Source organism: Emydura macquarii, unplaced genomic scaffold, assembly GCF_026122565.2.
Source record: "Emydura macquarii macquarii isolate MOO-44397 ecotype Brisbane River unplaced genomic scaffold, CSIRO-AGI_Emac_v2 contig_1253, whole genome shotgun sequence".
Classification (NCBI taxonomy): Eukaryota; Metazoa; Chordata; order Testudines; family Chelidae; genus Emydura; species Emydura macquarii.
In genome coordinates, this window is record NW_027131390.1 from 15435641 (window position 1) to 15447887 (window position 12247).

The 12247-nt window shown below is 35.9% G+C and overlaps 1 protein-coding gene across 2 annotated transcripts in view; it reads left to right on the plus strand.

The window, feature by feature from the left end:
* The window catches only part of LOC137153133 (phosphatidylinositol-binding clathrin assembly protein-like), a 42635-nt gene that overhangs the window by 8718 nt on the left and 21670 nt on the right, over positions 1–12247 (plus strand). For both annotated transcript variants that reach the window (XM_067548204.1, XM_067548205.1), the window contains exons 2-8: positions 1046–1188; positions 4457–4532; positions 5842–5944; positions 6135–6228; positions 6355–6466; positions 8033–8139; positions 8777–8818. In XM_067548204.1, coding sequence (XP_067404305.1) covers positions 1046–1188; positions 4457–4532; positions 5842–5944; positions 6135–6228; positions 6355–6466; positions 8033–8139; positions 8777–8818 — 677 coding nt within the window. The remainder of the gene's footprint in view (positions 1–1045; positions 1189–4456; positions 4533–5841; positions 5945–6134; positions 6229–6354; positions 6467–8032; positions 8140–8776; positions 8819–12247) is intronic.

The window sequence follows — 12247 nt, forward strand, 5'->3', positions numbered from 1 at the left end:
AGAATACTTAAAATAGATCTCTCAAGTATTTTAATAGATAAGATATCACAACAGTGAACAAATTTTATCAATAACTGCTAATGACTGGATTTTTTAAACGTATTTGTAGAATCTTCATGCAGTATAATATTAATTAGTATTTTTGATCACTAAACAATAAAATCAGTTTAAAGCATAGAGTCCATTTTAAAAGACAAAACTTGATGATGAGACCATTCAAATTCTCTTTTCACCATTTTTCTGCACTACTAGCAGTGAAAACGCTATAAATTACTTTGCAAATTCATGACTGGTAGGAAGTGTTTTGTTTTGTTTATTTAAAGGGGGGAAGAACATGATAGCCTTTTCATTTAATATACATATTTTGTAGTGTTACCGTGACGATCAGGGGAGAGGGAATCTTGTGTGTTTTAAAAACCACTTTAATCTAATCTGTGCTCACTAATACCTTTAATCATGTGGTTATTGCATGGTGTTCACTAGAGGGCAGAATTAAGGTTGTGTGAGTGGCCCTAACTTTATTTCCTTTTTTTACGTTAAATTAATCTTAACTCTGAATTTCCTAGGTTTGTAATGCTTGCTTTTGAGAATAATTGCAGCATCCCTATAATACATTTTACCCTAAATTATTGATATGTACTCTCATCTTAACTCCATTTTAATATAGTTTTTATATGGTAATTATGTTAGGATTTTTTCCTTTTTCTATCAAAGCTTTTAGAAAATTTCTAAACTGGTAAATTGATATGTGCTTTATTAGAGAAGCTTAGAATAAAGAATTCAGTTCCTCAGTTTAGTTTAGTTTTCATTTATTTTTCTGTAAAACTGCTATTAAGGAAATAAAGCAAGAAATGGCAGGCTCTTTGCGGTTATCAACTCCAAAAGAAAGTTTATTTTGTTCATGCATCTGGTTAAAGCTTTCAAATGGTCTGGAGTCCTGTATAAAGCAGTTAATGTTTATATTACATATTCAGTCTCTGAAACTTATTAATTTTGCATCTTTGAATGTCTAACTAAATGTAATGTTGCATTTTTAAAAATTTAGATCTAATCCAGTGCACGAATGAGATGAATGTGAATATTCCACAGCTGGCAGACACACTTTTTGAGAGGACTGCTAACAGTAGCTGGGTCGTAGTGTTCAAAGCTCTAATTACAACACACCACCTCATGATGTATGGAAATGAGGTAAGAGTGATTACTTTATAATAGCGATACTATGTGACATCTCTGAAAAAATCAGAAAGCCATAAAGAAATGGTTGCTGTGAATCTTAAAAAAAGGAAGACTAATTAATTAAAATAAAAAGAACTATTTAATTAACTTTATTTTTCTATCATTATTTGTTGTAAATAAACTTTCTGATAGAAAATTAGTGAAGTTCTGTGCCTCACTAATTAGAAAGTCAGTAGTTAATTTCACACTACACTTAATTTTAGATGTTTATTGGGGAAGTAAGGCTACGGCTACACAGAAGGCGGCAAAGTCGCTGCCATCAGATCGATTTCTCTGGATTGACTGAGTGGTCAGTGAAGACCCGCTCAGTCGATCCAGAAATCGACGTACTAAGACCACCTTCACAAGTGGTGTAGCGCTGCGTTGATGGGAACGCGATTGTGCAGTGAAGACGAGAAGCAGAGAAGTCAATAGGAGTTATGTACGTTTTTTGCATAGCTTGCGTAACTCCCGTTGACTGCCGCTGAATCTCGGAGGTAAGTGTAGACAGAGTCTAAGTATTGAGTTAGAGTGGGTGTTATAGAATAAGGACTCAGTATGGTCCTAATGGACTTTAAAATCTGAATGCTGGTGTTTGATTTAAAGTACATTAGCAGTGGAGGCCTGTTAAAGAGCATTTCTATAATCATACTGGTAACCTAATATCAAGCAAGAGAAGGAGACTTCTAAAAAGTTGTGGCTAAAATACTGAAATCTGATGCTGAAAATCGCTTGCAGTAGATTTCTGAATCCATGTCATGCCTCTTTTCCAGTAACATTCCTTCCAAAACTACTTCTTCCATTCATTTTCTACCTATGTTTAATTCAGTTTAAAACAAAATATAAGTAAAACTTATTTTAAAATCTTTGTGGCGTAGTAAGTGATGGGAAAGATTCTCTTTTCCAGACCACAATATGGCATTTGAAATTTCATCTTTAATTGTACACAATTTCTCAACCTTTCAGTGAAGGTCAACCTTTTATGTCAGATCCTGAGATTGTCCTCTCAAATATCCAAGTGTGCATCCCCGTGCTGTTTATAGGTTGTCTGTTGCACATGACAGACATCTGAGTGCAGAATTATGGCTGAGGCAAAGTATCTCTATGAATATTGACTGTATTGAGTTAATTCATAGTAGCCTATTTGGAAATAGAGGAGGGGCAGACAATAGCTCCAGATAAAACACTATCTGGTAAACAGTTCAAGAGATTGAGACAGCTGCTGAGCAATTAGCTGTGAAGATGCTACTTCTGGTCTGGCTCCTGCCAAAGTTACACAGCTGTTTTGCCAAGGCTGAGAAGGAACAGATCAAAAGGGCTGAAAACAGTTCAAAACTTTCTCTGTGTCCAGAGTGGGCGAGGTAGTTGTAAGGGAGCTGTTCACAAAGAACAGTCTGAGAGAGCCACAGACCATATGGGAGGGTCTGAAGCAGTAGACCTTCCAAGGTTTCTCAGGGGACACAAGGTTTTAAGTAAGCTAGACTTGCATACAGACTATTTCGTTGTTTTAAAATCTGTTTCCTCTTTGCTTTGTTTTCTTATTGTTAAGATAAAAATGCTTTGTACTAAAAAAGCTGCCTAGTTACTGTATTAACTACTAGTCACTGAGCTGGGTGGGAAATACTTTTCCTGTCCTGTAATCATGTTTGAGATTTCTAAAACTTCCCTGTTCCTCATTGGCATGAAACCAAGACCTTTCAAATGTTTTTGGTGGAAAAACAAGAGACACACCCCAGAATAGCCTGGCAGTGAGGGTATTCACCTGATTCAGACCAATGATTTGAACCTTGGTCTCCTACATATCCCGTGATTACCCTTACCACCAGATATAGGGTCTGTCTCTGTCTTTTGGAACTGTTAGTGTGTATAAATAATAAAATATTCATTAGTCCAAGAGAGAGGGACAACCATTCCACCCCAAAATAGACCGGTGGTTAGGACGCTTAGGATGTAAGAGATTCAGGTTCAAGTCCTTGGTCTGAATCAGGCAAAGCATTGAACCTGGGTCTTCCACATACTAGGTTAGTCTGCTCACTACTGGCACATTCTGGGGTGGGGGTGGGTTTTGTCTCTGGTTTTGACAGAAATGCCATACTGAACCTGAGAAACCTTTCCTTACAGAAGTTTTGTTGACTCTGGTACATTCCCATGTAAAGTTTCAGTTTTGACAAATTGGCATCTTTGGACAAAAAATTGTTTTATTGAAAAATTACCAACTACGTCTACTGGTCATAGTTCCTGAAGGGCAGACTTGCAGGTACCAACCTCAGCCAGGCCTTCCATGCCAGTCATTGTTGGTAGGCAGCGTGCTGTAGCCCAAGATCCAGACTAAGACCAGGAGGACCACAGGATTCCACTCAGAGAGAAATGATGGTATGAAGCTTTACACCTGAGGGGAGCTGCTCAGACTCAGTTGGGGTGAGAGATGCAGCTAGCCCTGTAACTATGATGACCATATTTTTTTTCCTGAAAAGATAAGTTCTAATTTATAGTTTGAGTTGTAGGAAGCCATGATTGTGTGGGTATTAGTATGTATTGAAAGCAGTAGAGAAACTTGTTCATGAAAATGTTCATGAAGCAGTTTCCTTTTAAATAGCATTACTAAGTCAGGCTATAGATTTAGTCTCCTACACTTGTCTCATCTGTTTAGCTAAATATTTGAGTAGGAGTAGGCGACTAAATCTATAGACTTACTCAGAAGTAGTATAATGCCAGGTGAGTTAATTGCTCTATTAATAACTCCACAAATACTTGAACATTTTAGTTTCTCACTCTTTTTATAAAGCTATGTTAAAGTAGAAAAATATTTCCAATAGTTTTTAATTGTCTAACACTTACGTAGAAGTTGTAGAGTCATATGAAACAAACTTTTAGAGCACCTGTTGTTTTTCTCCAATTTCTCTACTGTGAACTATAGAATTAACAAAACATTTACTTAAAAAAGCATGTAAGCAACACTCTCCAATGTTAATGTGGCTTCATGTGTGGAAAGTGGAGTGCTTTTCTTTAACTAATTTCCTCTTCCAAATGCTCAGTTCTAGAAATTAATGTGTTTAATTCACAATAGTTTAAAGTTTTGGTAAATTGTTTTTGTTGCAACTAATTTGGATATCGTAGGGTAAATGTTGCCTCTGAAATCCCCAAGTTACGTGCAGGTGTTTTGTAATCTAATTCCTAAATGATTTACATTTGATGAAGGGCAAGTAATTTTCAAGCAGTTGACATTTTTTTTCTTCAACAGCGCTTTATCCAGTATCTTGCGTCCCGAAATACATTGTTCAATCTAAACAACTACCTGGACAAAAGTGCCATGCAGGGTAAGAATCTTTAACTTTGTGAAAATTAATTGCAGACAGTAAAATATTACTTTTTCAAGAGAATGTTCACAAAGCAACAGAATAAAGCAAAAAACTGAACATAACAAAATGATTTTTTAATGTTCTATTTAGTACATGTATCTTTCTAGTTCTGCATTAGTAGTGATTATATATCACTGGTGTTTAATAGAAAATGATGTCCATGAAAAGGGGCTTAATTTATATTAGACAATGCAGCAAGGTATGACCGTAAGCAAAGGAAGTAGGGAAAGTTATGGGATGGGTGAAAATTACATGGATGAGAGCTAGAAATGTGCTTATCGTTACATGTGTCTTTTAAAAAAGGTATTTATAACTTAACATGAGCACTGGATTCATCTTTTTCATTTGGCTGCATTCCACAATTTAGGGGGTTTACTGTTATTTGTTAAGCTTCATAAATTGGTCATTAGAACACGTTACTGTAGGGGTGTCAAACTAACTTCCTATGGCGGGCCACACTGGAATAAAATGAACTTCTAGTGGGCCAGACCCTTGCTGTGTCTTACCCTCTGGCGAGAAATCTCGCTGCGTCCTCCCTTTCAGCGGCAGGTCACGGCATCTTACCCTCCCCCAAGAAAACTAGCAGGGTCCTTCCTTTCGGCGGCAGCTTGAATCGTATTACCCGCCGCCGAGAAATCTCGCGGCGTCCTAACATTCCGCGGCAGCTGCCAGGGGCCGCACCAAAAAGGATCACAGGCCGTATCAGGCCGCACGCGGGCTGGAACAAAAAGGTTGATGGGCCATACGTTTGACACCCCTGCGTTACTGTGTGGCTATTGAAAACCTTTCATGCAGATCTCTGAAAGGTGTTAATGGTAGTTTGTGAGATGGCAAAAATATATATATTTAGGGTTGGGGTTTTTTTTTTATAGTAGCTGTATTTCCTATCGTTAGTCTTCAGTACGTGTCTGATTTTTGTTTCCCGTGAGTTGTATGCTATTGAGAATAAGAGTCTCGGCTGCCAACAGTGGCTTCTCTTGCTGTTATTAGGAGAAGCATTAACATAGTCCAGATAACTTCCATGTATTTGTCATCACTTGGGAAGATGGTGGCTGCAACACGGTACCTCAAGGCTACTGCAAATAATGAAGAGAAAAATATGGAGGGAGGCTTTAGGGTCTCTGCACTGTGAACGTGGAGCTCTCTCTCCTTATATAAGTTATGTGCAGTGACACTCAGATTTCATAATCATTTTTCAGTACTATTCTGTAAGAAATAGATACTCTTCTTCTTTTAAATGTCTAACTTGTAAACATTTAATTTTCAGGCTATGATATGTCTACCTTCATTAGGCGATATAGCAAATACTTGAATGAAAAAGCACTTTCTTACAGACTTGTAGCAGTTGACTTCACCAAAATGAAAAGAGGGTAAGAAATATTCTCCTTTTTGTTTTTCATTTTAGATCTATGATGTTATTAATGGTCATGTATATGCTTGCCATAGAACCTTGCTGCCTTTTAAACAGTAGTTAAATAATGGGTACTAAACATATCAAGCCATCATATGTTCTAGGTCATATTTATATTTATACCTTATTTGCCATTTTACCCATTGTAGGATAGATGGAGTGATGAGAACTATGAATACTGAAAAGCTTCTGAAAACCCTTCCAATTATTCAGAACCAGCTTGATGCGCTCCTTGATTTTGATGTAAGCACATTCTAAATTATATTTTATTGTTAAAATATTTTATTGGCATTTTATTGGCAAATTTGTTGGCATTTTTCTCACCACCAATATTTTTTCATCTACTCTTTCTCTTCACTTTCTACACAGGCAAATCCAAATGAATTAACCAATGGTGTGATAAATGCTGCCTTCATGCTTCTCTTCAAAGATTCCATTCGGCTTTTTGCAGCCTATAATGAGGGGATTATTAACCTATTAGGTATGTGGAACTGTGGGTGCGTGTGTGTTCTTGAACCTTTGAGGGGGAACAGTGGGGTAGAAAGAGAGAAATTTAAAAACAAATTGAGTCTGTTTAATAGCCTAACAAATTAAGGGCCAGATCCTGCTTCAGTTGAAGTCAGTGGTAACTTTTATCATTGGTGTGTGTGTCAGCAGGATTGGCCTTTAAGGCATTGATATATAGGCCTTACTATTTTTCGAGTTGATGTATAAATCTGAGTTACTCATGCCTTAATTTCTATTTTAGAAATACCAGCAATGTGTGTGGAATGTCCCTTATAACCTGTTTTGTAAAATAATTCAGCCTATAAGTACACTTTAATTTGTTGGGGAGAGGTTTAAGGCGCTAAAGTAGGTTGGCCTGAACTGGGTTTACCGGTCAGACAAATACCTTTTTTTAAAAGATAACTATTTCTTCACTGAATACACAGCACACCCAGTGCCCATTATTGGGTTTCCTCCATCTTTGTTTTATCTTTAGAGTTCAACTTTAACAACTGGTGTTTGTGGTCTTGTATAGAGTGGAGAGTTCTACCTTGCTGAGTTCTTAGCTATGGTTAGAATCATAGAATATTAGGGTTGGAAGGGACTTCAGGAGATCACTTAATCCAACCTCCTCCTCAGAGCCTATGGTTAACATATGTTAAATATGGTTTTCAAGTGGATTGTGCCTTCAGGAGTAAGTTGGAGAAAATAGTGGTGAAATTTGAGAATCTTGTATAAAAAAAGATAGTAAAAGAGTAAAAGCATTTATAATTTTTGGATTCAGCTTTCACTCCTCCATTAAATCTGCCAGTGTCATTCATTTTATTGACATATTAAAATCTACAAGTGTCAGATTATGAAAAATAAAACTAAATACTTCAAAAGGGTGAAAATGCTATTCCTGTTTGACAGGTTTACACCTGAGGATTCTGTACATTAATATTGACAGTCAAAGTTGGATACTTGTGAAAGTTGAGTTTTCATTTGGAATGCCTCCTTCAGATTCTACACTTCCATTTACAAACTACAAATATTGAGATGTTGATGTGTAGTTTAAAAAATTGCTTTAAAAATACTGTAACTAATACTCATGGTGCATTTTTAATTTACTGAAGTCAGTACTAGTAGTTGAGTCCACCTTATGGACTGACTTCTCGCAAATGTTTTTCTTCAAAATGAAGTCCTGTTTAGTTGACAAAGATTTAAAAACAGCCTAATGTAAAATGTTTAATCTGATTACCGCTGTTCACCAAGTTAAAACTTTCTGAAATCAACAAACTCATTGTAAATATATAGATTATTATGAATAGTCCAAAATATCTTATTCTTAAAAATAACATAGCTTTCTGTATTAGTTACTTAATTTCAGGGAGAGGATTTATTATCTAAAATTATTTTTGCAGTGTTGTATCTTTTCAAATCTCTTGTATTACTATGAAAGTTTTCTTGTTTTGGGGTTTTTTGCAGGGGGAGAGTTGGGAGTATTTTTGTACCTTTTTTTTTTTTTTTTTTTTTTTTTTTTTTTTTTTAAAAAAACAAATTTCCTTTTTTCACTCTTCAGAGAAGTATTTTGATATGAAGAAGAACCAGTGCAAAGAAGGTTTGGATATTTACAAAAAGTTCCTAGCCAGAATGACCAAATTGTCAGAATTCCTCAAAGTAGCGGAGGTAAATAAACTTATATGCATCAAAAGGGTGTCATTTTAGCTATCTGTACTGGTACAATAGTCTCATCACAAACAGTGTAATGTTTGTGTGATAGCTGTGCAAAATAAAAATTCTGAAGGTTGTTGTTGAATGTGAATGTTGCCTAACTGCTTTTTAATATTGTGAGTGATATTTTAAGGCATATTTCTTTGCTTAAAAATTACTAACAATACTGTAAATCTTTCTGTCTAAAATGCTACTTAGAATCTGCTTTTACACATTGATTAATAGATTGAAATGACTGGGCTGGATGATGATGATGATAAAAATTTACAAAGCATTCCTTCAATATTTCTGCTCAAAATAGAGCAGAAATTCTAGCAAAATGTGATTATTTCCAGCACTTACAATAAATCTTAACATCTTTGCATGAAATAGTCCATATAGAAATATGGTTTGAGCTTGTTTGATGTGTACATTGATCTTCTAGCTTACAACTTATCTGTTAGAATTGGCATGAAATTGTACCAGTTCAGAAAGTTATTCACGTCCCTTTTTGATACCTTAGCTTCTGTGTAACATTCAGACCCCACAGTTTTTCTTTTCATTGCCGCTGCATGTAGTAATGTACATTTTTTTCCCTTTTTTGTGAACCCAGCAAGTTGGAATTGATCAGGGTGACATTCCAGATCTTACTCAGGTCAGTGTACATTTCATATTAATTTAACCCAGTTCTTTTGTCCTTTGTGTTTTAATGGTTGATGTGTGTCATATTCATCCTGAGAATATATTCTCTTCCATATATTTATATATGGAAATATACATGTTCACTTTTCCCATAGTTTGTTACATGTACACAGTTCTTGAACAGTTCTGCAATTGTTGAAAAAAGAGTTCTGTTTTAAAGCAGTGAAGTGTCTCTGGTTTGTAGGGATATTTTTACTAAAATGCATGAGTTTTTCCTTTGAATTCTTGGTGAATCTGCCTCTCAAGTACGCAGGCATACTGTGCCTCATTTTAGGGAAAATACTCAATTCCATTCAAGCAACAGGTGTGGTTTTTTTTGTCCGTCGTCGTCGTCGTCCCCCCCCCCCCCCAAGTTACACAAGTACATACCTGTATCTTAAGTTTTGTTACTCACTTTTCAGGGTCCACAAAGATGACAGAATAGGTCATTTATGCTCAGCACTGTAAGATATGCACAAAGTCCAGGCCTCAAAAAACTTAGTCTAAATGATGGGAAACACTGGAAAATCCAGTGGTGAGGATAATTTACAAGGCAGAATAAATTAGTTTTTAGAAAGTACTTGAATGTGAGGGAAGGGCAGTCTCTTGCTGAACTGGAGTAGGGACAGCACAGAAATGGAAACGATATGTGTAATCAGTTTAGAGGAACACTGAATATCAATATAAGAACAGACCAATAGCCTATCTTTCCAATATGTGGTATTTCCAACAGTGCGCAGCAGCCGGCAAGCTAGCGTAAACCGCCTCCTGGGGATTCCTTTGCTGTAAGGGTAGTGCCAGGTGGTGATAAGCTGGTGTTTTAATGGTTCTATTTATGCCCCCTTTCACAGCCTAGTGGCTAGGGTTGGAATGCCACTCTGCTCCAGAACAGCCCCTGGAGACTGTTGCAGCATGCTGAATTTAGCACGGTTGAGATGTAATCCATAAATTTTACTAAACCTTGATGTCTAATCTTTCACTGTATACACAGTATCCCACAACCATTAATTCCATAGGTTAATCATGCACAAATGTTTCCTCTTATCTGCGTTCAAATTGTTACCTCAGTTTCACTGAATAACCTTTTTATTTTATTATGGAAAGTGTCATTACAGAACTGACTCTTTCTTTGTGCCATTCATTGCTTTGTACAGTATACCTCTATCTGATCTTGTACTCATTTCTTTTACAAACTAAATAATACTAGTCTTTAATTTTTCTCTTTGTGAAAATTCCCCACTCCATCAATGTTGTTAATATTCATTACCCTTCTTTTGGACTTCACTACAAATAAAGAAGTAGTAACGAGACTAAATATGAATACAGTCACCAAGATGAAGATCTACAGTCTATGTATATAATAGCATTATTTTCTGTTACACCCTCTATTCACTTCTTAATATCATCATATCTTAAGGAATGTCTTTGGCTTGTCCTTGCATGTTCAAAACATGTTTTCAGGTGGATTTTCAGCAATAATGCCCATATCATTTTCATAAGGTCTAAGACCAAAAAAATCTATTAATTGAATAGTTTGTTCCATGCAGTACTTGTACCTTGTAGTTGTCAGCATTGAGTTTTCTTTGCCATCATTAACTAGTCATTAACTAGTTTTATTAGGTTATTCTAATGTTGTTCAAAGTCTTCCCTACTCTTGACTAACCCAAATAAATTGTCATAATCTGAATTTGTTCCCTTCCCACTCTCCCCCTCCTTTAGAGTAACACTTTCAAAAAATGACCAAGTATTGGCTATACTTAACAGTAGCTGTCCTTTTTCAAGGCTAAATTAGATATCTTTCTATGTATTTTTCTTAGTTGCTCACTTACTTTAGAACTCTCAGGTGACTACCGTATAGTCCTGGTGATATATGGCAGTTTTGTTGTGTGCTTTAGCACACCATCTGATACCTTTGTCTCTGACTGTGTTACACCTTTATTCCCTAGTGAATTCATGGACACACTACTAGACTTGAATAGTACATTTTAATGAGTCATCATTTTTAGCTATTTGTTTACGTGTATGTTAAGCTTTGTTAGGACCAGACTTTCAAAATATAGCCTCCATTTTTTCTCATTCAGTTTTGTTATCCAAATTCAGATTACTTAAATTCTTGATTTGAGGGCGTTGTTAGTTATGTTTGTTCTAAATTACTTGCACCAACAAAAATGGTGGTCTAGTTTGGTTGAGATGAAAATTGGCTCTTAATCTCCATATTAGCCACTAAAGTTATGCTCTACCACTTTTTGATATTTTGTGTCTTTGGCTCAAATTCTTGTATTTGCTGTTTGAGCATGTTGTTCTTACTCTTTCTTATTCTGAGATATTTACACTCTTGGGTATTTTTTCCAAGCAATGTTCTTAAAGAACTTTTAAATAAACCATTTATATTTTGGAAGCTGAACTCACCTGTTACTCCTTTTCTAATATATCTTATTGCCTCCCTGATCTCCAATAACATTCCAACTTCATCATCACTGTTCAGGAGGCAGGCAGGAATCACACCCCATGTGTTTTATGTTGTGGTCACCTCTACTCATAATTTTCTTTTGTTAGTTTAAATGAAATATTTAATGTATAGGCTCTCCCTTGCCCTTCACTTACTCCTCTCTCTCTCACTCACACACTCTCACTCACACACACACTCTTATTTAAGACACCTCTTTGTCAGAAAATATAGTATTCTTATTCCAGTATATTTTGAAAATACCAAACATTTGGTTTTCTCCCATATCAGGTATTCCAACTTACACGTTTGCTTTAGGCTGCTTCCACTGGGTATCTTCTTGTTTTTATTTGTAATGGGTGTACTCATTTCTCTTTGCTGAAACTTAAGGATTGCTACTCCTTCCCCCCATTGTATCCATAATTGTCTTAGCCCTACTGTGAGACAGTTTTTTATTTGTTCATCTGTTGTCCCAAAGACAATAGTTCAATCTGAGTGTTCCTCTGTACTTGCCTGCTTTCCCAAAACTTATTTTGAACAGTTACATGCTCGTTGTCAGTATGTCCTTGTTCAGGACAAAGCCCTAGCAAGAATACTTTTTGTAAACTTACTACCATTCCAGCAAGATTTTTTTCCATAATTGTGTTATACATTCTACCAATCTTTCAATATTATTTTTTGCTGAGTTAACTTTAGCTGTCCTGTATCAATATGATCCACCACAATAGGTGATTCCTACCTTTCTGAAAGACTGTCATAATGGCTTGTGATATTAAATAGCCTAACACCTTGTAGGCAAACCATTGTTTAGTCTTCAGACTATACAAAACCAATTTTTTTCAATCTTCCCTCATAGGTCATGTTTTCTAGACCTTTAATCATTTGTTTTGGTCTTCTTTGGACTTTCTCCAGTTTGTCCACATCTTTCCTGAAGTGTGGCACCCAGAACTGGACACT